The sequence below is a fragment of the Erpetoichthys calabaricus genome, chromosome 2 (assembly GCF_900747795.2).
Source record: "Erpetoichthys calabaricus chromosome 2, fErpCal1.3, whole genome shotgun sequence".
Taxonomy (NCBI): Eukaryota; Metazoa; Chordata; class Cladistia; order Polypteriformes; family Polypteridae; genus Erpetoichthys; species Erpetoichthys calabaricus.
In genome coordinates this window covers 161,617,434-161,644,186 of record NC_041395.2, presented here as the reverse complement: position 1 = coordinate 161,644,186, position 26,753 = coordinate 161,617,434, and the positions used below count along the sequence as shown (strand labels likewise).

The 26,753-nt window shown below is 37.3% G+C and overlaps 1 protein-coding gene across 2 annotated transcripts in view; it reads left to right on the top strand.

Moving 5' to 3' along the window:
- fndc3ba (fibronectin type III domain containing 3Ba) overlaps positions 1-26,753 on the top strand; it is a 532,014-nt gene that overhangs the window by 451,254 nt on the left and 54,007 nt on the right. For both annotated transcript variants that reach the window (XM_028794708.2, XM_051923036.1), the window contains exons 13-21: positions 6,362-6,536; positions 6,765-6,851; positions 10,974-11,112; positions 11,652-11,723; positions 13,876-13,994; positions 19,590-19,695; positions 23,864-24,039; positions 24,814-24,927; positions 25,306-25,455. In XM_028794708.2, the coding sequence (XP_028650541.2) occupies positions 6,362-6,536; positions 6,765-6,851; positions 10,974-11,112; positions 11,652-11,723; positions 13,876-13,994; positions 19,590-19,695; positions 23,864-24,039; positions 24,814-24,927; positions 25,306-25,455 (1,138 nt within the window). The remainder of the gene's footprint in view (positions 1-6,361; positions 6,537-6,764; positions 6,852-10,973; positions 11,113-11,651; positions 11,724-13,875; positions 13,995-19,589; positions 19,696-23,863; positions 24,040-24,813; positions 24,928-25,305; positions 25,456-26,753) is intronic.

Genomic DNA, 26,753 nt, shown 5'->3' with positions numbered 1-26,753 from the left:
AGCCAATCCCAGCCAACACAGGGCGCAAGGCAGGAAACAAACCCCGGGCAGGGCACACACACACCCACACACCAAGCACACACTAGGGACAATTTAGAATCGCCAATCCACCTAACCTGCATGTCTTTGGACTGTGGGAGGAAACCGGAGCACCCAGAGGAAACCCACGCAGACGGGGAGAACATGCAAACTCCACGCAGGGAGGACCCGGGAAGTGAACCCGGATGTCCTTACTGCGAGGCAGCAGCGCTACCACTGTACCACCATGCAGTCAGTTATTTTTCCACTTTTCTTTATAACTTTTCTATAGTTACTTTTCTTTAACAACGTGTAGTTTTAGGTGAAGCTTTACAAAGAGTCTAGTGTCAGAAAAAGTTGTGCAGTGCCTCGAGCATTGTATGAAATACTCAGAAATGGTTGGAAGTTTGGTGCTATTTTTTAGTTTTGGATATTTTGGTCAGAAAATTGAAAAACATCAGTTTTGATGGGACGAGCATTATACAGTTTGTTGAACATATCTGCTATTGCATCTGGAGCAAGTTGCTAGAATAAGGTGTGATTCCTTCAATCCTGAATTGGTTTCAAGTTCAAATATAAATATATACACAGATGAGGCCGAAAGAAAGGCTGGTTTATACACTTTTGAAATCATGCAGCCACGTTTTCATTTTGTCCCTAAAAATGCAACTTCCTTTTACAAGTGAGTAGTATAGCATAACGAAATGGAGGCACAGACATTTACGTTAGCAACCTTAAAAAAGCACATCAGTAAGAGAACAAACATTTGAGTTGCAGATAGCTAAATTGAATGTGCCATAGCAACTGGAAGGACTCCTCACTAAACATATCCTGTTTTTGAAAATAGCCCTGAATACGTTTCATGCAATATGTGTCCTTCTCTTCATTTTTTGGTGTTTAACGGAGTCCAGATTTGTTACATTAGAATGTCTTAAATTGTGCTTGAGTGTAACATTGAGAAAGTTGTGAAGGTACAAGTTACCCCTCATTCACAGTTATTGATACCTTTGTGCATTACTGTCATTTCACAATTTGCAAAGCTTTTCTGTGTAATGCAATAAAATGAATAAAAATGCATCCATCTTTAGAGCACTGAACTGAAATCTAGCTCTGTTTTTTAGACAAAGTAAAACTGATCAGTCTACCAGATCTAATGTCACCTTAGCCACTTAGGTGGCCTCATATATGTCATTAAACCTGCCTGACCTTATTCATGTGAGTGTTGAAAGGTGTTATATCAAGCCACAGTTTGATTTGGTTCCTGATATTTCAAAATAGCAACATACTGTAAGCTTCGCAGTTTCAGAAAGCATGGTCACTGTACAAGATTTGCAATGTTTTTCATAGGGCATATGCATGATTTTTAGTTCAAAAAGGACAGTTACTAAAGAGCACAGTTCTATTCACTCAATTAAAAACTAAAGCTTACTTACAGTATAGATTGATAAGATATTCTTTATTTGTCCCCAAGGGGAAATTAAAACTTTACAGAAGCTCAATTAAACCAAGCAAAAAGGCTGGCCACATTCATTCAGCACTCAAAAAGGGGACAGCTCCTACAAAGACAGGCTGGCCCTAGTTTTCTTCATAAAATTAATAAAACTCAATATAATTACGTAAGTAGATGTCTTAAGATGGGGCGGCACGGTGGCGCAGTGGGTAGCGCTGCTGCCTCGCAGTTGGGAGACCTGGGGACCTGGGTTTGCTTCCCGGGTCCTCCCTGGGTGGAGTTTGCATGTTCTCCCCGTGTCTGCGTGGGTTTCCTCCGGGCGCTCCGGTTTCCTCCCACAGTCCAAAGACATGCAGGTTAGGTGGATTGGCGATTCTAAATTGGCCCTAGTGTGTGCTTGGTGTGTGGGTGTGTTTGTGTGTGTCCTGCGGTGGGTTGGCACCCTGCCCGGGATTGGTTCCACTTAATCATGCAATCATGTTAACCTTGGAATTGCACATGAGGAGAAGAGAATATAGCTTGCCTTGCACCTTCCCCCATCATAACCTATTGTCTATGAGGGGGAGCAAAAGCTTTAGATTCGTCAAAAATTTCGATTTCTAGTTTTCAATGGATCTCGATGTTTTATGGTCCCCTGATACTAAATACATTGATATCTTGATAATGGGTTTTGTGTGTGTGTGTAACAGTTTCTTGAGGATGGTCTACAGCTAAAATTGCTGAAGAGAAGAATACCAAACACGAAACATTAGCCTGTTATGAGATGACCATGTGCTGATTAATTTTTGAGCCAAATCATTCAAGAGAAAGAAGCACTCTAGTGGAACCCTCAAATACCGTAATTCTGCAATTACTTATGAATTCTTTTTGTCAATTGCTATCGTAGTGAACTATTTTAAGATCAGAAAGATCAGCATCACAGCAGTAAATAATTACTGAAATGTTATAGAACTTGGTTCCTAAACCACAAAGCCTACCGGCGCTCACATCTGAATATTTTTAATAAAGTGAAAGTATATTATTAAAGTAAAAATGAATGGCAGTTTTAAACCAACTTAATCCATTTAATGATGGACTGCTGTAGACAGTTTACAGCTGTTTTATCGTCTATGAAATTTCAAATTATGATTTGTGTCCGGTTTAATGTTAATTGGCTACGTACTGCTGAAATTAACTATTTATGATAATAACCTAACTGTACAGAGGAGCACTTTTAAATTTACAGATCAGCTAATTATTTATTGCACTTGTTGGATTTGCACAAATGTGGACTCACATAGCATAACATTTAGAACTGTACTGATTTTATTTTATGATTTCCATCTCAGTTATTCATCATTAGTGCTACAAAAGATATAGCCTTGTAAGCATAATTATTAAACTTTTGATTATGATTGTTTAGCTCAGTTTATTTTAAGCAATAATTACTTTTTACATACTTCATGAGGAGAAGTTTTAAGAAATGTACCTGAATAGCAATAAATTATCCTGATTTACTATTAAATGACCTGTTGTTTTATGTGAATCCTTAGGTACAGTACCATCATCACAAGGCAATGAACAATATAACACTAAGCAACATTAACAGAGTCATTCATATTTTTTGGTAAACTGTCTAGATATAATTCAGGGCTCAACAAAGGTTGCTGAAGTCAGAACCACACAAGCACTTCATGAAAAATAAAATTCACATGTAGAATTTGAATTTTTCTCCTGCCTAATTTAGGAGACATTTGAGCCTAGTTGCTAGAGCATGGGGCTTTAAAACCCAAGGTTGCTGGATCTTACTATGTTACTTTAAGCAGTCATAAGTCACTAAAGTGTTCCAATTATTGAAAAAAATATATGCATCCTTGTACTGTTGCTCACCTTTGACTAAATCTTTTCTAAGATGAATGTGGTAATGGCAATCATACAACACAACATTCTAAAAAATACTGCACATTCACGCCAGACCATTTTAGAATAATTAAATAATAAAGAAGGGAGACAAAGACCAGAACAAATTCTGGCAGACAACTGGGAGGACAAATGAACGATGTGTCAATTGAAAAGTGTTGTGCCACTGTGCCAACTTGTCATCGCTTACACAATCTCTGTGCACTGTATATAATGTAATTTTTTTTAAAATTAGCAATGTATTTATGTGTTAGCATAATAGCTGTTTGCAGGGTGTTAATTGCTGCTCTCCTCAACCTGCTTGTTTCCTCTCAACTAAGCTGTGATCATGCACTTTTCTGAGCCCCGGCCAAGCTGATTTTCTCCTTTGCAGCTGTTTTTCATGTGGGGATGAGTCATCACTCAGCCAGTGTGTTTTAGGAGAAATATCAATACAGAGAAAAAAGAAAGGGCAAATATGAAAAGAGGCATAAAACAAAATACCAGAGCCCACGGAGTAATTCTCATTATCTCTCTAAGGCTGAATTTTGAATGCATGAAAAGCCTTTACTGTTTAATGCTTCAGTACGTCAGAGTATAAATATTTAGCACATTTTTAAATCATGGTTTCCATGAAAATAAAGATGCATAGTTGTGACGCAAGAAAAAGGTATTTGGTAGATAACTTGCTTTTAATTACAGAGGCCTTATGCTACAGTCAGTGCCAAGGCCAAGTATGTCCACTGTCATAAATCTCATTGCTTAAGCTGTGGTATATGTCTGCATTTTTCTTTACATATGGGGAGTGGAATTTTCTCTGTACTGTATTCTAGACACTGTCTGTTTTTGGGGAAAGTCTAGATTTAGCAAATGAAGAGTGTCGTTCAAGTAAGGCATTCATTTTTGTGTTGTGTACCATCTTTCAGTTCAAAAAGCCATTTAATTGGTCTATTCCAATTAAGGAAAGCATGAAAAATGCTTGATTTCAGATTGGAAAGTCTAACAAGCGGCTTAACAGAAAGACCAACATAACAAGAGTCCTCAATTAAGGGCAAAATTCTCCTTTTCAAAAGTGGGACTGTTTCTAGGCTTCCCTGCAGTTTGAGTGGTGCTTGTATGCTCTGGCGTGCTCTCCTTGTGTTATTTACAGTAGTGTCTTGGTTTGCGAGCATAATTCATTTCAGAAATGTGCTTGTAATTTAAAGCACTCGTATATCAAAGCAAATTTCCCCATAAGAAATAATGGACACTCAGATGATACGTTCCACAACCCAAAAATATTTATAAAAAAATGATTAATAAAAAATATAAAGTAAAAATACATAAAACAAATTAACCTGCACTTTACCTTTGCAAAGAATCGTTACGCAAACACACGTGGTCACGATGCTTTAGTATACAGAATACGCTCGTTCGGATTTTGACTATACGAGTGAGACATGCAGACTGAGACCGAGCATAGGAGACGATTACCCACAATCCCGCAGCGAGAGAGAGAGAAGAACCATCAGCTCAGTTGTGATCATGTAACGCTCGGCAAATAAAGTGTATACTGTCACGCTTGGTTCACAAAGTTGAACAGGTTCACTCATGGTTTTCAAGAGACAGAAACTTTATTTGAATACAGGCGGGACAAACACAAAGTCTCTTTCAGGAGCAATCCGGGCATACTGTCAAAACCGGTGACCACAGCTCCACCTCTTGATCAAAAGAACACAAAATCTTCCTCCTCAAAGGGGTGCAGCGGCTCGGGAGCCCTGACCAGAGCAGAGGATGTCTGGGGGAAGAGAGACAAGGCAGTGAGACATTAGAACAGCCGCTGTACGGTCTTTTAAATGTTCGAAGCCCCGCGTGAGATGCAGCTCATGCGGCATGGCAGCAAGCAGTAGGCTAGCAGCTGATCCCACAAAGAAGAGATGAAAAGCTGAGTTTGTTTCCCATTGTATCACTGTTTAAGAGGGGGTTTCAGAGGAGCATCCACATCCTCTTGGGGCCGCGTTCACCATGTTCACGAAACGTACTATTCGTATTGCAAGATCTTGCTCGTTTATCAAGTAAAAATTTATTAAAAATTTTTGCTCGTCTTGCAAAACACTTGCAGGCCAAGTTACTCGCAAGGTTTTACTGTACTGAAAATCTGACTAAAATTTTAGATCATTACACTGTGTTGACTCAAAGTTGTATACTGATTGCTCATGTGGAGGCTGTTCCTTAAAATTTTTAAAGAAAATGAACCATTGGAAGAGCGATGCCTTATCACTTATCTAACAGTATTTAATATTACGCATGAGATTGTGGTGCATACATTATAACTTTATACCACTGGTTGCCTACAACCCTGGCACAATGGCTTCTTTTACACCACACAAGTAGTAATAATTTGTCACTGTTTGTATTTGATTATAGTTATTTTGCAAATCAAATTTGCCTCATTTGACTTAAATTCATAATTTGGCTCATATTTTGTCATTTGACTTAAATTCATAATTTGGCTCATATTTTGTCAAAATTATTTAAATAATGGGGTGCAGCATGTAGTCGTGCGGATTCACAGTGCAAGAAACCTGCATTTCAGCCTTTATCTCAGTTACTGTCTATTCTTCCTTGTTTCAGAGTTTTCTTTTTCCTTCACATCCCAGATAATGGTAGGTTAGGCTAACTGATGCCTCATAACTGACCAAATATATCGGACTGTAATTGTGCTGTGCATTTGAATTGTTGCCTTTCCACAGTAGGTTCTAGCCTTCCTAATGATGCTGTTGAGACCACCATAACCTTCAGCTGGATAAACTGTTTCAGAAAATGACTGAATGTTTTAAAATGTAAATCATACTGCTCTTAATTACAATTATCTGTCCTTTGTTGGAGCTGAGTTCTGCCATTAAGGGCGAGCAGATAATTATCTTTGAAATTGAGAAAGCCATTTGTGCAAAGTTGAGCTTTCATTGTGTTGCTGTTTCTTTTTCACTTAATGCACTTGCAAGTTTCTTCAGTTCTTCCTGTTTTTGTTCACAGTGGCTACAGCCAAGAAATCATTTTCTACACATGTGGAAATATCCCCCAGTCACCTCTTGCTCCAAGGTTGGTTCGAGCTGGCACTACTTGGATCACCTTGCAGTGGAGCAGGCCAGATGGCTGCACACCTGAAGAGGTCATAACATATAACCTAGAAATACAGGAGGAGAACAATGTAAGTGTAATTTCTGTTAATGTCAGTTTGGGTGTCACATGCACTACCAGGTGTTGCTGAATCACATTGGTACTTGGAATTGGATGCCATGGACGCGCCTTTCCAGACATTCAGTGAAACATGTGACCACCTGTTAAGGAGAAAATTCATGGATACAAGAAATGAAAAAAGTACTTGCACTACATAACCATTTGGCCATTCTCAAAAATATTTTTTTTTCTTTGTCAGGGTGGTGCTTTTAACTCAAGGTACACTGGTGATGACTTGACATGTACTGTACGAAACCTTAAGAGAAGCACACAGTATAAATTCAGGGTAAGTCTATCTTTTTCTAAAGTACATGTTGCTGTCAGCTCACATTTGCCTTACGTAATCCTAAATTCGATGAAGTGGATTGATGCATTTACCTTTACAAATCTAGCGGGATGGTAATGTGAGTGTAGCCCATCGTAATACCTCGTCTAGTATATTCCATGTTTTTTACCCTCTCCTTTGTAGAAACACTATAAGAAGGATATCAGAGGAAACAGAAATGAGGAACACTCTCACAGATGGATTCTCTGTGATTTTGGTCATAAAGTTTAAGCATTCAACGCAAGTCTCAGAATACATTATGTTACCTAAGGCAGCACAAAATGACTGATATGTAAACCTTTATAAAGCAGTTTAAAAACAGCTATAATGTTTGCTTTGAAAGCATTACAAAGATACTGGTTGAAATATAGCACGCCTTGAAATAATAGATTATAATATGAACAGAGGTTGGCATGTGAGTGAAACAGAGCCAATTATCTTGGCGAAATACAATTATGAAAGATAATCTTCGCTCCTTGTGTTAGAACATTATGAGGGCTGTAGCTGAGTAAACCGTGCTGCTTCTACACTTACAGTACCTGGGAAAGACCACGGCACATGGCTCTACATTAATTTTTTTCAAAGCATTACATGTGAATAAAGCTCAGTCCCAAATGTGTCAATGGACAATGATGCCAAGCATACCTCCAGAGTTGTGGCAAAATGGCTTAAGGACAACAAGGTCAAGGTATTGGAGTGGCCTTCACCTCAATCCAATAGAAAATTTGTGTGCAGAACTGACAAAGCGTATGCGAGCAAGGACACCTACCAATCTGTCCCAGTTACACCAGTACTGCCTGGAGGAATGGGTCAAAATTCCAGCAACTTATCATAAAAAAGCTTGTGGAAGGCGACCCAAAATATCTGGCTCAAGTTACAAAATTTAAAGGCAATGCTACCAAATATGAACAAAGTGTATGTAGAATTGTGACCCACTGGAATTGTGATATGGTCAATAAAAAGTGAAATAACCTGTCTGTGAACAGTTTTGGAAAAAATGACTTTTACCCTGCACAAAGCAGATGTCTTAAAGGATAATGCCAGATTTATAGTTTGTTGGTATAAAATCTGTGGAGGGGTTATAAAGTGAGTAACAGGAGTGTTAGAATTTTATTTTATTTATTTATTTTTGCATTTATCAATAGCCACATTGTATTCCAAAAGAACACAGTTACAGATGCATTTAGTGTTTTAAAGTGGATTTAAGTTGTTATATATTGGATTGCACAGAATAGAAAATTGTGAGAACTATCATTTTAATGGTAATAATTCTCACTTTCTTAAAACGTTCTATTAGGTTACTATACTTAAATTTCAACAGTTATTTAAATTGTAAGTTTAATTATGATTCTCTCATATGTGAACAGCTGTGAAACACTTAAAGAAAACTGATCAAATTCAAGCTGAAGTGTATTCACGTCTTCTAGGTTTCCATTTGCACAAAATCTGTGGTTGGTGACCAGTGGATTAGCAGCATTACCACCAGATAGACAGAAGTGAGATGAATATTTGGTTAGAATGTTGCTTTCCCCTTGGTCTAAAAGCTTTGATGATTTTATATTACAAATGCAGTTAAATACCACATTGTATATCGAAACAGTGTATGAAAATCATGCATTTGCTTTTCTCAGTTCTTCCACCTCTCCCACCAACTAGTGACAACAGCAGCCTCTCTCACATATTAGGGCTGGATGTCTTTGTCTTGATAAATGTGAAAGAGAAAAAACGTTATATTGTGAAAGCGAATTCTCACTTTGAGTGTCTGGGAATCACTGCTGGCACTGTAAAGTGCATTTGTCACTGAGGAACTGTACCATTTATCACAGAAGATGCTCGTACTTCTTAATGGAGCTAAAGCAGGGTGCTGATTTTTGTGACTAGGAAAGAATGGTGCTTTATAGCCGAGAGCTGGAATTGTAGACATATTTATTTAGTAAAAGCCGAATCATTTCATATTTGCTGTTTTAAATTCTACTTAACAAAAATCAACACAGATTCTACTTCGTGCAGTAGTTATTCTGGTTAAGATTGACCTCTTAGACGTATTTATCTTTCTATTATTCTGGTGTTTTTGTTGGGGATTAAAACGTCACCAAATTTTACTGTGTAAAAGAGAAAAAAAAAATGATGTCTGCAAACTTTATAGCAACTTTTATAGTGAACACTATAAGAAAGTTTTGCTTCTTCTGTATTATTCCTGTGTGTAGCATATTGGCTTTCATTTGAAGGGATGCTGAATTAAGCAGGATTTGATTTATAGATGAAAAAGAGGATGATTTCCTTATGATTAATCAAAGTTTCTGTGGTGCTGAGGGAAGTAATATTGTTTCCATTGCCCACTTTAAATTAAAATAATGTTTATTTAACCTCTGCGGAACAGATGGACAGAAATCATTATTGAGAAGACACTCAAGAAAAATGGCATAATTCTTATGAGACAATAAATATTTTAGGAATTAATGAAATAAAGCAGTGTCACAAGTGTTCTTATTTTCTTAGTTAAACAACATTTTCCCTGTTAACGTTTCTTTAAAGAAATAAAAAACTGCTAATTGCCTCTAAGCCTGATTATTGTTTAGGTCAGGGGTCCTCAATCACGGTCCTGGAGGGCCGCAGTGGCTACGAGTTTTCATTCCAGCCAGTGTCCTAATTAGAACCTAGACCTTGCTGATAATGAAAGTTGGTGTTTAACTCTATGCCTTTATTCTTCAAAGACAAATTTTAGTTACTTTGTAGATCAAAGGTCCTCAGTTACAGTCCTGGAGGGCCGCAGTGGCTGCAGGTTTTTCACTTTAACCAATTTCTTAATTAAGAACCCTTTTATTGACTACTTAAGTAATACATTTTTTGGTCTTAATTTTAGTTCTCTTGCCTGTTACCATTCAGAACCCTCACTTGCCTATTTTAGATTTTAGCAGCTGCAGTTAAGGTTTAATTGTTGTTTAATTGTTGCTTGTTTTCTTAATCAGACATTAGTTAATAATGAGATGCAGATAACCAATAAACCAGCAGCTCTCCAGCTAACATGCTTACCATGAAGTATCTGTGATAAAAAATGTTTAGAAATGAATGAGACGGGAATTGGAAGGACCATTAAGTTTGAATCTATTCTGGTCCACAAAACACTTGGATAATGTTCTCATAGAAGGAAACTCTACAGTGCAATTAAAATTGCTCTTGGATGAATGCAAGCATTCTTCTTCTTCTTCTTCTTCTGCTGCTTCTTCTTCTTCTTCTTCCGGCTGCTCCCGTTAGGGTTGCCACAGCGGAGCATTAACAAGCCAAACAGTTCAATACCAAGTTTCATTATCAGCATGGACTGCTTTCTAATTAGGCAACTAGTTGGAATAAAAACCAGTAGCCACTGTGGCCCTCCAGGACCGTGATTGAGGACCCCTGGTTTAGGTCATGTAGTTCTGAGAGAGCAGTTGAATTCAGTCTGGAAATATGAGGACCTCAAACTAGCAAGTTGTTTTCAGTTCTTGCTTCTACTAAGTTCATATACTTATGATTGTGATTAGTAATTTGAAGTCTCATTAGACAAGCAGCTCTTATTTGGTAGCTTAAATAGAAAAGATTAAGAAGGCAGCAGTTTAATGCAGTTTCATTATAGCGGGTACTTTGTGATGTAAGTGATCATTTTTCCATCCCTCATTTCTATGTAGCAAGTTATGCCAATGAGGTGTAGACTTATTTATTTGACAAAAAAAATAAAATTGCTTCCAACCCAAGAAAGTAGTTTGAACCTCAATTTAAATCATTGTAGATGTAATGATGTAACTTCCCCTTCAGAAGCAGTGCTTGACTTAGAACCTTCTACTGCAGCCTGTTGCATTTTTCAAAACATGCAAATGAGAGTGGTTGGCAGTGTTAATTGTTGTTGGTGTGGAAATGTTTGCTGTTATGATGAAACTTGTTTGATTTGTCTTGTAATAACTTTTGCCATGTCACGTTAAGAAATGCGTACTTCATGGAACAGGCCTGTCTAGGACATGTGCTTATATCATTGCCTCATTAACACTCTGTGACCTTTTATCAGAGGGATCGCTCTTCTCATTCTTTGATCTCTGTTCTCCTTTTTAGCTCATTGCCTCCAATGTGGAAGGGAGAAGCAACCCCAGTGAAGTTCTCGTTTGCACCACCAGCCCAGACAGACCCGGACCCCCTTCTAGTCCTTGTATCAAGGGCGCCATCACATCCCACAGCTTTTGTGTTAAGTGGGGTAAGCTAACCACTCTGGTGGAGTCTGCTTTATCAGCTGTTTTTTGTTATTGTGGGATTTATTTTACATTTGCACTTTTTATTTTTGCTCATCCTTTAATTAATTTCTCCCAGAAATGTGTACATTAGGCTAATTCTAAACTGGACCTGTTGTGAATGAGTCAGAGTGGGCAAGTGTACCCTACAATGGATTGGGTGTCCTCCACTGGTGTTACTTATTGAAAAGGCTTTAGCCCCCGTGAGATAGTAGTAAAGTAAGCAAGCTAGAATATGGAAGTGTACACTGTTAGTCTATATCTGTGTACACACGGTTCATTTTTTTTATTACTTGAGATGCAGGTCTGATTTGTCATGAGCACACGGAGCATAGCTACTTCAAATTATACTCCATCAGTAGAATTTTTATTTCATATGCAGCAGTACCTTTACATGCATTTTTGCAGGAAAGCAAGAGAGTAACTTTAGAAACCTTTAGTTTTAAACATTGTTTAAAAATAATAACAAAATAAAAACTTTTTAAACCATTCTTTTATATTACAGATCCCCCACAAGACAATGGTGGTTCGGAAATCCTTACATACCTTTTGGAAATATCAGAAGGGAACAGTGATGGTAAACTCATGGCAGCATTTTACTGTGCTGTATTTATAAAATAACTTGTTACCGGAGCAGTTTAAATTTTTGACTTAACTACAGCTAGAAGAAACACCTTTCTTAACATGCAGGAATTCTCAAATGATTGATTTCTTTTTACATGTCATGGTGTGCCACTAATTTAAACATTTGGCTAAAATTGTATTTTGATTGAATTAGAAAAGTCGAAAAATGTCTTAAAGTAATATTCCACCCAAAACTGAGTTTTGGGTATATATATATATATATATATATATATATATATATATATATATATATATATATATATATATATATATAATTCTTTACCCCTTGTAATTTGTATTAGTGGCCAAGGAAAAAAAAATAGTCTTGTGTTTTCATGGAGCAAGGACATGAGAAAGAACAGAATTCACTGATGACCAACTCTGGACAAAGGCAAACGGTGTGAAAACATCTATAGAAACAAGAAAGAAAAATGCACATAACTCATGTCTCATAATCCACATGTCCATTATCCATTTGCATTCTCAGAACATCTTTATATACAATACGCTATGGTGGCTGTTCGTTTGTCTGTCCAGGATTTTAAATCACCTGTAACTCTCAAACCATTTGACCTATTGACCTGAAATTTGATACACATATACTACGTGAAGTCTACTATCCGCTTTCGGGGTGATGATTGACCTCCAAGGTTATTCCTCTTTTTTTTATTTTTATTTTATTTTATTGTAGAATTAACTCTCGGCAGTGGCCAACACACAACACAAACGATGACTTAATCAGTTTTAATTAACGCGAAAAGATGCCAACAAAAGAAGAGAAGAAGTGGGCCGCTAGTGTGGAGAAAAGAAGAGCTGCTCAGGAGAACCTCTGAGCAAACGAATTCTAAACGTACAGAGAAAGAGTATGAAAACTATGAATGCTCAAGTCAAGTGCATTCAGTGCACGTTATCGTGCAGTGCGCCTTTGCTGGTGCAAAATAATATGTGCATTTTGTGCTAAAATGCTATTAATACATCCAGTAAATGCTGCATAAAGGACAAAAAGCCACATTCCCACAATACAGTGCATTTAAAACTGAAGGCAGCATTCTTAAGGTGGATCTTCAACTCAAAAGTACTTTATTGTGGAAATGTGCCTTTTCTGTTGATTGTCTATGCTTGGTATTCCAGAAGTAAGTTTTAAAAACTATTTTAGCAAAAATTGACACATTTTGCACGTTTTGAGCATATAAATGGATAACAGATATAATGATTATTCAACACAAGTTATCCATCCATCCATCCATTTTCCAACCCGCTGATTCCGAACACAGGGTCACGGGGGTCTGCTGGAGCCAATCCCAGCAACACAGGGCACAAGGCAGGAACCAATCCCGGGCAGGGTGCCAACCCACCGCAGGGACACACACAAACGCACCCACATACCAAGCATACACTAGGGCCAATTTAGAATCGCCAATCCACCTAAACTGCATGTCTTTGGACTGTGGGAGGAAACCGGAGCGCCCGGAGGAAACCCACGCAGACACGGGGAGAACATGCAAACTCCACACAGGGAGGAACCACAAGCGAACCCAGGTCCCCAGGTCTCCCAACTGCGAGGCAGCAGCGCTACCCACTGCACCACTGTGCCGCCCAACACAAATTATTTAAAAAAATATATTCCCTTTTTCAGTGATGTTTTTTACATTGATTGCCTTTCAACTGAAAATGGTCATCGTTGCTTTCCCTTACATTATAAATTCTTTTCTTTCGTTCTGCATGAGAACGTGAGATTAAAAAACTTTCTCATCTACCACTACACATTACAGGTACATGGAATAAGTAATATACAAAAAAAAAGAAAAATCAAAATAGATACGTGATAGTGCTTAAAAATTCTTTGAACCAACATGTAAGCACTGTAAATGTATACACCAAGGATTTTTTTTTGGCAAATAAATTATTACAGTGCATCATAAAAATAATGCAAAATTATAATTTGTTCTGAATATGAGAAAGATTTGCAGATTATAGTGGTGTGTCATTTTTTATGGTGCTGGGCTGCTGACAAGATAAGCTTGACTTGGCTTACATGCAGGACTTTCCAAATGAAAAACATTTGAGAATACATGAAAATGTAATATTTCTTCTCCCTATGAAAGCCAACCAGTGGGATGTGGCATACAGCGGATCAGCAACAGAGCATGTGTGTGACCACTTGAAACCAGGCACTTTGTATCGACTACGAGCTTGCTGTATCAGCACTGGAGGACACAGCCAGGTAAAGTCCAGAGCCTGTGCTCCCTTTTTGTTTCTCTTTTTTATTACCAAAATGGCTGTAAAGCTATAAAACTAAGCCCTTACACGGTAAGATTTTTAAGTGACGTAGATTTTCAGCTTTTGGAAGAGTGATGTGAATTGTGACCTGAGGTAAGGACATCCTGTTTGCTTTTAGTTGCTTCCACATATAAATACAATCAATCAATAATCTATGTATGTGTCTGCTTTTGTTTTATTTGATTTCTTTTTTGTATTGTTCTGCATTTGAAGATGTTCACAGTATCCTGGGTTTATAAATCAAAATTTGCTATAGTATATACATAAAATAATTTTCAGCTAGAATGCAACTTTGTTAGTTACAAAGTGGTAATAAACTGAAATATGATACATTTAGAACGACTCATACCTGCCTGTTATGTGATAATAAGGTGCTTTCAAAAACCATATATTACCAAGTACCATATATTTATTATACATAATGGAAAAAATACCATAAAGACAGTTTTAATTTAAGCTACAACAGTAACCCCATCGCCACTTTCTGTAGAATCAAAAAGGCAGTCTTCTGTTATAACACTAGAAAAGCAATCCCTACAGCAAAAATTGCAGTGAGATACTATAGATAGGTATTTAAAAATCCATCCACTTATTGTGTAGACCACTTGTCCCTGTGAAGCCCCCTCTAGCCTGCTCTCTTTCTACCTCCAGAATCGCATCACAATGTACCTTACCTGCTACACTTCTAGTTGAACACCAACCTGGTGATCCAAATATACAAAGTAATGCATTTGAGGACTAACTGAGATCATTTATGTTAGGTAGAATGCCTAGAGTGGGCTAGGTCGTCTCATGGCCTGGAACCCCTGCAGATTTTGTTTTCTTCTCTAGCCGTCTGGAGTTTTTTTTTTTTGTTTGTTTTTTCTGTCCTCCCTGGCCATCGGAGCTTACTTTTATTCTATGTTAATTAGTGTTGCCTAATTTTTTTTTATATTTTGTCTTTTTTTTCTTTTTCTTTACCCTGTAAAGCACTTTGAGCTACATCATAATTTTAAGAAAATATGCTATATAAATAAATTTTGTTGTTGTTGCACCTCAGATGACACACCACGTCCTTGAGAACAGTGACTGTTTAAATTTCTACTGTGAAAACTTATCTCAGCCTACTTTCTTTTCCTTTTTGTCAGTACTGTCAGTCTGTGACACAAAGACAGACACAAGGACTATCTGGTAGAATGACAAGCTTACATCTCACTTCACCCCTGCAGTCTGTTAGTAAAATGGCTGCACTGTACCTTCTGCCCTGTCAGATGACCAGTCTTATTATTTACCCTGCCCTCTATAATGAACAAACCCAAATGTACTTACATTCTTCAACTACAGATAGCATATTTCTCATGATGTGATGTGATGTGGAGCAAGCAACCCACGGGAGAGATCCATTATTTGGAACTTGGAGATGATAATTTTAATCTGCCTCACTCACATCATTTTCATCACAGTTTGTATTAAAAGCTTAAAAGATAACCTCATTACCAAGTGGCATAGCTCCCCATATCTGATATTCTCGAAACCTCAACTTTACCTTCATGTTCTGTTCAGTAGATACCAAATGGTCATGGAGTTTGGAACTTGGAGGAAAAAAACAGCACTCATTGAAATTATTATCAAGAGTGCATGGTCAGTTTCTCTTTGTCAATTCATTGATGGAATCCCATGTTTCCCCAATGACACTGAAAGGATCAAAAAGTAAGTCTATTGTTCCATGAGCAGGCCAGAATTTGTGTTGCTTTTTCAAGATCTTGCTCCCTATTTAGGATCCTACCTGAGGACTTTTTCTCAAAGACTAATGAAACTGCTCTCAGAAAGAGGATATTTTCTTATAAAATGCCCTCATCTCTCCATCTCCAAAGCTGATTATAACTTTTCCTCTACTTTGATAACAACCCGCCTAGACAATACTCCATTTATTAGAATATTAGTGAGGTCATCTCATGCTCATTTTTCCTAGTGTTACTAAAATTCTTTTGTCTAGCTAGTCAGCTCCTCTCCACCAAACTCAGAGACCTATTTGTGTGTCTTAGACATTCTCTTTGGGCTTCATGGCATAGAGAATCACGGTTTCAATATGACAGAGGAGCATGCGCACATTACAAATCCTAAGAGAAATTACCGTATATACTCATGGATAAGTTCTCCTGCGGATAAGTCAGGACTTCATTTTACAATATAATTTCTGGTATTTTATAATGTCGGTCATAAAGTCGAATGTGGAAAAATCACGCTATTGGCACAAGGAATTATGATATGCTAACGCCCACCTGAGAGAGTAACCATGCAGCATACTGCCTTTCCTTTCTTTGTGGGTGCGGCAATGTGCTGTATCAGTGCGTGCTCCTAACCCCTCTCTCTCTGTCTGTCTCTATTGTGCCTACATGACCACACGGTAATACCGGAACTATTCTGAAGCAACGTTTGCACTGATTTGTGTCTTTTGTATCTCATATCCTCATACACATTTATCGTAAGAGCATCCCTTATCTATGATGGAGCGTTCAATCAGAAGAAAATATGAAGCTGGTTTTAAATTAAACATCGTTGAAGCAGCGAAAGAAATTGGTAACTGCGCTGCTGTAACAAACTTCGATGTGCCTGAGAAACTGGTGCGAGATTGAAGGAGGCAAGAAAATGTAAAAAAAAAAAAAAAATTAAGAGTCACATTTTTGAATGGGCGCATAAGTCAGGGTCTGATTTTATGATCAATTTTTCTGGTTTCAAGACCCGACTTATATGTGAGTATATACGTTTTTTTTTTGTTTTTTTTTCAGAAGGTCTATGTTTCAGACAGGGCAACACTTGAGAAACATTTCTAACTTTGACCCCTCTATTGGAGTTCCAGTAATAAACCTGAAAACCTCACATCTGAACTGGGACTCCCTTCTGTGCCAGATCTCAGGGTGGTGATTTTCAGTTAGTACCTTGTATGTGATCCAAGCATCTGGCCAGGCTTAAACCAAAGTGGAATTTGAATTGCAAGATTTGTTATGAGAACAGACAGAGGCTGACTGGAATGCCTTTTAGGTAATGAGCATAAGAGAGAAGAGCAGCTGTCTGACAGATTTTTGTAAAACACAATAACACAAAGGAAAGAATAAGTAATACTGTATTGTACAACTGTATGATCTGCCCACATCTTAATGGAATATCTTCCTGTAGCAGCCTGCTTTAATTTACTTTCATGAATGTTTTATAAGCTTAATACTGTCTAGCTGGAAGGTTTACCATAAGCACCTTTTCATTCCATCTTGCTACAAATTTAATTTGCATTTAAAATTTTGAAAGTACACAACCTCAGGCATTCATTAGGTTTGGGTGCTAAAATACCAACTTTTAAAAAACGTGTTTGCTTCACAGTATTTCAAATTTTAGTAAATCTGCTTGAGCAGCATGTCACATAAGACTTACTGAATAGAAAATATGGGGGATACAGTAGAATGTAAACTGTATTCAGACCCCTTCACATTTTGTGGTGTATTGTGTTGTAGATTTAATTTTAAATCAATAAATTTGCCATTTTGCCCATCAATCTGCACTCTGACCCGTAAGGGTGATGTGAAAGTATTTTTTTCAGAAAGGTTTGCAAGTTTATTACAAGTAAAAAATGGAAAACTCTCAATTCATTTAAGTATTTTCATTTCATTTCACTACATACATTTCAATGCTTTGTAGAGTCCCCTTTGACAGCTTCAAGTCTTCTTGAGGAAGTCTCAACAAGCTTTGCACACCTGGATTTGTACAGTTTATTCCATTCTTCCTGGCCAATCCTCTCAGGCTCCATTAGCAGAGAAGTATCTGTAAATCTTAAACGTCTGATTGATGATGGGCTTCTGAGATGGTCATCTTTCAAACATTTTCTCCTTTCTCAGCAGATGACTTCTGAAACTCTCTTAGAGTGACTATTGAGTTCTTGGTCACCTCCCTGACCAAAACCCTTCTTTCCCAGATACTCAATATGGCCAGACAGCCAACTCTAGGAACAGTCATGGTGGTTTCCTTCCATTTAACAATTCATGAGACCACTTTATTCCTGAAAGCTTTATAAATAGTTTGATACCCTTGCCCTGATGTAGTGCATGCCGCAACACAGTTTTATCACAGAGGTATACAAAGAGCCCCTTGGACTTCGTGACTTGGTTTTTGTCCTGACGTGCAGTGTGAATTGTGGGACCTCATATACACAGGTGTTTGCCTTTCTAAATGATGTCCAGTCAATTCAGTTTGCCACTGGTGTACTCCAATCAAGTTCTAGAACCATCTCAAGAACAATTAAAATAAACAGGCTGCACCTGACCACAATTTGGAGTGTCACAGCAAAGCATCTGAATAGTTTTAGATTCTTAAGAAGTTTCAAACAATTCTGTAATTTTGTCATTATAGGTAATTAAGTGTAGATTGATGGGCAAAAATGGCAAATTAATCCATTTAAAATTTAATCTACAACACAATAATGTGTGCGGAAGGTGAAGGAGTCTGAATACTTTCTAAATTTACTGGATGTTGGTGTAATTGTTGATTTACTTTAGCACATTTTTTAAAAAATGATGTCAGCACAAAGAAAACCCCAGTTTCTCTAACATTCTACAGTAAACTAATGTCATCATTATATCATTAACCTTCCCTTATGATGTAAATATGCAGGTTAAGTAAATTTTAAATGCAAGAGATAACAACATTTATTTATATAGCACATTTTCATACAAATAATGTAGCTTAAAGTGCTTTACATGATGAAGAAAGAGAAAAAAGACAAAATAAATAAGAATTAAAATTAGGGAACACTAATTAACAGAGTATTAAAGTAAGGTCCAATGGCCAGGGAGGACAAAAAAAAAACTCCAGACGGCTGGAGTAAAAAATAAAATCTGCAAGGATTCCAGGCCACGAGACCAACCTCAATCAGCCCTCATTGTATTCTGGGTTTTAATGGAAGGACTTGATGATGACGGTCATGTGGACTTCTGGCTTTTAATCCATCAATGTAGGGACATCACAGTGCTTTGAATAGGTGGTGGTAGTGGAGATTGCCACCACAGAAAATCAGAAAAAGAACAGAAGAGAAAGTAGGGGTTAGTATAGATTTTGAAGCCACCATGAATAATAATGATAATTAACTGAATATACAGAGCATCAGGATTTAACTAAGATGAAGCTATGAGAAAGCCATGTTAAAATAATGAGTTTTTAGCAGTTTTTTTGAAGTGTTCCACCGTATTAGCCTGGCGAATTCCTATTGGCAAGCTATTCCAGATTTTAGGTGCATAACAGCAGAAGGCCGCCTCACCACTTCATACATACATGATTTTACTCGACTTTGTCTGATAGCTGTTTAAAGTCTTACTCAGAATCGTAGCCTGGATTGCCTTGATGAACTTAATATTTAACCAAATGACTATGCAAGCTGTATTTTGAGGGGATCCATTACATATCAGCTGCAGGCCCTGGCCGGCTCTAACACTCAGAACGTGCACTCAAGTTTCACAATGTCAGATTCCCTTTATCTTACACAGACGGTTAACATGCTTGTCTCTTTCTATCCTAGTGTTCTGAGAGCCTGCTTGTTCGCACATTCAATGTGGCACCAGGGCCATGTCAGCCACCCCGAGTTGTTGGAAAGCCCAAACACAAAGAAGTTCACTTGCAGTGGGGTAAGACATGCCATTCTTCATTCAGGTTTTAATCCTTTCCTTTGTGTGGAAATATGGATATATTTTTGGCAAACAGTATATGACCCAAACATACCACCAGTATAATACAATAAAGAGATTAAATGTGCCGCTGGTACTTTTTTGGAAGTTATTTTCTATGAAAATGACTTTGTATTTAAAATACTGTATTGAAATTGCCTTGTTTAACTTACAATTAAATATAATAACAAACTGAGGTTATGCATCTGCATAGATAAAATTATGATTGTTAAACTAGGGAGAAATATGCTACTTCAGTTACTTACTGTAACTAAATAAATTCAGTAAAACAAAGTAAAGAATCAAAAAAGTGCATCAATATGTCTGGTGCATGCTCTACATATTATCCTAACTAGCTGATTCTTTCGATATTGCTTTGAGATACTGAGTTTATTAGGAGACAGACTCCATAAGTCATGGTTTCTTGTTAATCTCTGGCTTTAAATAACCAGGCAAACTATTTAAACACACAATCTACAGTTATCTGGTAGCAAATTACCTGGACAGGAAATGCTAAAAATTAGGAGTTAGAGGCCTCGCGGCAAGCTGTCTTATTGTGCATGTCTCACAAATTGTGTGATACAGCAATAAGGGTCTCTCATCTTACAAAGAGTGATTGAATAAATGACTTCTCCAGTTGAAAACTGTATGCTTAAACCCTTCTTCATCTCTGGATTTGAAAATCAAATGTTTTCTTCTACTGTGCCAAAAATAAAGTGTTAAACTGAGGCCATGGATGAAATGTAGCTCACCCATACTTGAACCTAAGACTTACTCAAATCCACAGTTACCAAGCTGGAAGGCTCCCATGCAGTTCTGTGTCAGCATTTCAGAACTTTTATTAAGCCTCATTGTTTTTTTTTCTTTTTTGTTCAGTCAATTTATTTGCCTTCACTGACTTTCTTTTAAAACTGTGTGCATAGTTAGCACATATTGGATTGCCCAATTCTCCAGAAGCACTCCATGTTTTTGAAGAAAGGAGATTTTAAAAAATTGCAATTCGTGTTATTAGCAGAACATCCTGTTTATTTATGTACCTCATCTCTACAGTCTGCGTTTAGGATGAGAAACAGCAGTCCGTGATTTATTTTTCAGCCAAGTCATGTGGGATTAGAGGCATCTACATGGGGACCTAATCCATGTCTTCAAAACTGTCAAAGGTTTTGATGAAGTAGATCCTGCAGAATTCTTTCGGAATAAGGGTGAATCACGTACTTGGGGACACCATTCGAAATTAAGGAGAAGTGCATTTAAGCCTGAAGCCGGGAAGCACTTTTTTTACTCAAAGAGTAGAAGCAGAAACCTTCACATACTTTAAGAAGTAATTAGATTATATATTGGGACAGCTTAGCTATTAACTAAACAAGTGAGTTTGATGGGTTGAATGGTCTCCTCTGCTTATATTCTTATTTAAAATATATTCTTAATGTATGTTCATTCTTCTTAGTGTTTATGCATAAGGAGCTTTCAAACTGGATTTAAACTTTTTTTTTATACTCAGTACTAACCAGGATGAGTTTTTAGTTTCATGCTACATTGTGTAAAAGCAACTTGGTACTTTAGCAAAGCAGAGAAACAGTGGTTAGCACCATTGCTGTGTGCTACAGAGCCCTGCTTCAGAGTTCAGATCTCAGTAAAGCCATTAACTGGGTGGAATCTGCAAGTTGATTTTCATATGTTTGCTTGATTCTTTTGTTTCTCAAGGTACTGCAGTTTTGTGTCATATTTCCAAGGATGTTCAGATTACAGTAACTGGCAAAAAGTCCTCTAGAATTTCGATATAACGTTCTTAAGTGACGGTTACCGTTACTCGCCCACCTCACAAAAGTACCAATGCCACAATGGCAAATTCTGCAGCAGCACACCAAACTGTAACACGCTCACTTTGCAGGGGTCTCTGATGAAGCTCACGAGGGTTGTTTTCAGCCCAATAGCAAATGTATTGCTTATTTACGCAACCATTCAAATGGAAATGTGCCATGTCGCTGCACATGACGATGGCATCTCGATGAACGGTTTGCAGAATGTTCGCGCACAACTCTCTATGACTCTCCTAGTCTCTCTCAGTGAGTTCCTGCACCACCATCATTTTGTATGGATGAAAATGAAGGTCAGTGTGCAAAATCCTCCTCAAAGACGTGTTGGAAATGCCAAAGGAAGAAACGTCTAGGAGACTGCAAAATTGATGCTGTTATAGCTTGGATGTTTTTAGGCATTTGTACAGTTCATGGACAGCCTGGAGATTTTCTGTTCAATGTTGTACCCATCTGTCTAAATTTAGTCACTCACTTAAGAATTGTTTTCCAATTCTGGACGTCCCCGTTAGAAGGAATGCTGAAGTGCGTTCAGAAAGGCGCGTTGCGCAGTGATGATGGATTCGTTGTTTTTGAAGAACGATTCGACACTGAAAGCACAGTGCACACCGGACCAAGGCATGTTGTCGACTGAAAACTACAAAGGATCGCCTATCAAAGTACCCCCCGCCCCAACCCACTCTGCTGCCTCTACCTCGCGCAGTGACCTTGAGAAATGTGGAACATCATTTTGGCTCACCCTGTATAACTATTTTTGAGCCTTGCCTGTTTTAAATTAAGATGATGGTTCATGGACTTTTCTACCACTGAGGAGGAAAATAGCAGCACGTGGTTCGGTTTAGATACTTACCTCTCTCCAGCTTGAGAAAGCTTATTTTATTCCAGTGTCTGATGGTCCAAATTTAAATGTTAATAACTGAGGCAAAAGCTGAAACCCCGTGGCTGTAGTAGACGCAGGAAGTGGAGAAACCTTGCAGTGCCTTCTCCCTTAACATGAAGCGTCCTATGATTTAACAGTACCACGGTCAGCATGTTACATAACCCAGTAAACTGATGCACTGCCAGAGACAGTCAATCACTTTGTACCCTGCCAAACAAGAACACCAATGTCTGCTCCCTTTCAGCACAATGGATTAAGGGTCAAATTAACTCATGGCTGTCCATGCTGTCCGTCTGCCCTGTGCTACACAAGTACTACTAAAGCCCTGGGTTTTGTCAGAAGGAAGCTTCTAGTAATCTTTATTGGCCATTGCAGCAACATATCTTAGGCAGACTCTTTTTTATGAGGTGAAGTTAAAAATTAAGCATTCACAACCATGAGTAATTTTCAGCTGAAGCCAACATTTTGCACTTATGCTCTCGTGAAATATATAGGTAAACTGTCCAAGTAATGCTTTCCCGTAACTGCTCCCCCTTTTTTTCATGAATTACAACATAACCAGAAAACTATGTTCTTGAATAATTAAATGCTCAGATTTTAGAAATGTGTGGCTTTCTTTATAAGATGAATTTAAAATTGAAAAAATGATCACAGCTTCTCTGTTAGAAAAATTGATTGCATTCACATTTTTTTTTCCAATATGGTTTTCTTTTTTGTGCTGTCAGCAATTCCATCCATGTTGTAATATTTTACAATTGGATTCTGAACATCCATGAAGCTTGCTGTCTCAGAAATTCATATACCTGGTATTTGTCTTCTCTGTCTGAGGAGCAAATGTTTCATCAAACTTAATTGACTTTAGCTGATTATATATCTTACAATGATAAACGCAAAACGTGTTGGTTATCAACCTAAAGCCCCCAAAAGAATAAAAAATATGCAAATATTGAGCATTGAGGGCTTTCTCTGCTTAAAGCCTAAAAGCACCGTTCTAATAAACTCACTGCATTTTGATGACTAGACCGTGAATGAGGGAATAAATTGTGCACATCACTGGACAATCGCAGGAGTAAACTTAAGTCTAATAAAGGCTCACAGTTTTACTGTTCCTGGTTGGTGTGAAGTATGAGCTGACTGGCAACGGTAAACCTCTAGTCAGTAATCTGTCCACCCAACCATTTACTGAGATAGATATTAAAAAGCTGTCTTTCTGAATATATGTCTTCAGATATACTCATTTCACAGCAAATGGATTTTGATTATTTATGTTACTGATGGACAATAACTTTCACAAACTGCTCTGACAATATCAATTCGTCTGTTCTTCTTTTAAAAAATAAATGTTGTGGCTTATTCAGTGCTTTAACTTCATCACTAGAAACATTTTATGTGTGAAAATCAAAACTTCATGATGTCTTTTTCATTGTTTTTTCAGATAGTCCATCCACAGAAGATGGAGCTTGCGATGTGACAACATACTATCTGGAAATGAGTGAGACGGATAAAGAAGCTTTAGTGGTGTACGACGGTCCCAATTTAGAATGTACAGTCAGCAGCCTCCTGCCTGGAACCACTTACAGTTTTAGAGTCAGGGCTGCCAACGATGCAGGGGTAGGTTCAGTTTGTAAGTGAAAAGATGAGAAGATGACCTGTGCAATACTTATGTCCACTGAATTTTGTTACATTTTGAAAGAGCATATTTATAAAGAAAATAAAGAAAAAGGTTTGTAAGTTGTATCTGCATTGATTTTGTGGTTAACCTTTCTGATAAAATTACAGTTTAAGTAAGATCAAACAAGAAATTAAAATTTCTGTCATAATTATATAATTTTAATCCTGTTACTGTGAGCATCCAATAGTGCATAATCTTCAAAAACATTTTCCCACTGCATCTAGACCTCATCTCATCTTCTGAAACCTTTTTTGTTGGTGAGGGTCAATTTAAGTCACTGGTACACAATCAAAAGAGAACAGTGCAAGCTAAGATAGATAGATAGATAGATAGATAGATAGATAGATAGATAGATAGATAGATAGATAGATAGATAGATAGATAGATAGATAGATAGATAGATAGATAGATTCTTTCTTTCTTTCTTTCTTTCTTTCTTTCTTTCTTTCTTTCTTTCTTTCTTTCTTTCTTTCTTTCTTTCTTTCTTTCTTTCTTTCTTTGTCCCAGAGGGAAATTAAAACTTTACAGAAACTTGAGGGTATATATATATATATATATATATATATATATATATATATATATATATATATAAGCAGTGACTAATAATGCCATTTTAATTTGTCATTAATATATTTAAATTAAAGTACTGATGGCTTATTTATAATTTCCTTCTGTTTGTGTCAATTGTTTTGCTTCACACTTACCATATGCAGCATGGTCCGTATTCTGATGCGATAGAAGTAACTACTGCAGCTGGGCCTCCTGGCCAGTGGAGGGCACCATGTCTAACTCTCCTGTCTGCATCCTGTGTTCTTGCTAGCTGGGAGGTAAGTAGTTAATAGGTTTGCATTGTGTTCATAACTAAACAGAGTTGCTGTAAATGTGAAAAAGAAATTGTATTTTAAATGGAGGGAAAACACAGCATAGTTTGTAGGAAGGTCTAGTATTTATTGTCCATTCAAGGTCAAGTTAAGCTCTAAAGACAATATATGAAAGATATACTTTGATAAAAGATGTTTTTAATTAAAAAGTCATAAATCAAGGTACTGTGCTAATCATTAGTATTTTTTTGCATCATAAGTGGTGATAGTTCTCAGAGCCAGTGTGATTATTAAAGTTTGAATGTTTATGGTGATGAAGAAGCTGATTTTTCAGTTTGTTAGAGAAGCTTTAAACTTGTAGCTGCTGCTTATTTCACTTTGCAGAGTCCGGACAACTCAGGAGCCGACATTGCAGAGTACAGACTGGAATGGAGCAGAGACGAGGCGTCATTGGAGCTAATTTACCGCGGTACAGACACACAGTATGAAATCACAGGACTTGATGCTGCAACACATTATTGCTGTCGATTGCAGGTGGGCAGATAAACAAAAGTCTTTTATTAGATGAGGATTTGCAAACTATACGCATTCTGACAAATTAGCCCTTTTTCATTTTGTAAAAGCTTGTAGGGCCTTTCAGTCACATAATTAATTCAAAACATCCAATGCATTGATACTGAAAATGTTTTTGTAATTTTCTTTTTTTTTTGTTTTCTGCAAGTAAGCATTTTAACTGTAATAGTTCACTTGGGTTTTTCTTTGTTTTAGCTGTTCACAGTATTGCAGCATTACAGAGTACCAAGATACCAACTGGTTTTTTTTTTGTTTTTTTCATAAAATCACATAAAGAAAACATCAAGCTAAACTTCAGTTTGGCTAGAGCAGGGGGTGGGCAATGTCGGTCCTGGAGAGCCACAGTGGCTACAGGTTTTCATTCCATCCCAATTGCTTAATTAGAAACCAATCCTTGCCAATCTCAGACTTTATTTAATTTTATGGCTTACTAGTCTGCAATGTAAGGTTCTTATATCACAGATTTTTTTCCTTTGCGAGGATGTCATCCATCCATTATCCAACCCGCTACATCCTAACTACAGGTTGTCATTCAAATGATTTCAATCCTAGAATGTTTGATTTTCAGTCTGTCACATTTTTCTATTAAGTGTTGTATTAAATCAAACAGTGCATGATGAATGCACAGAGATGTAAATTGAAACAAGTTAGATGGAGAACTGCTGGCTGCTTTGTCATTTACATCTTATTTCTAATAAGGAATTATTAAACAGTGAATGTAGCTGTTTAAGATTGAAATAAGCAATTAAGGGTGGGGAACCTTAACAAGCCAGACCACTAAAATGAAACATCAAAATGTCACTTAAGCAATAACTGCTTCATCAGCAATAATTAACTACTCATTAAGAAACTGGGTTGGAACAAAAACCTGCAGCCACTGCGGCTCTCCAGGACCAACATTGCCCACCCCTGGGCCAGAGGCATGATGATTAAGATCAAGTCCTTATGGCTATATTATGGCTGTAATATATATTATAAAGTAGGCTGGTTTTCTTCTCTGAACTGGTCTTATGTAAGTGGCGGTCTTTATGATGGTCTGCCACTCTGTCCAGTGTTCTTTCCTACTAGGAGCTAGGTGCTGCTGAGATAGGCTTCACCCCTACATGACTCTATGGGAGTCAGCAAATTTGCAAAATGAATGGATACATGGATATAATAATACTTAAAGTGATTTAAATATTTAAATATAATAATATTTAAAGTGATTTAAAACCTACATTTAAAAAGAAAATTAAAACAGTGTCCATTTTTTTATAACT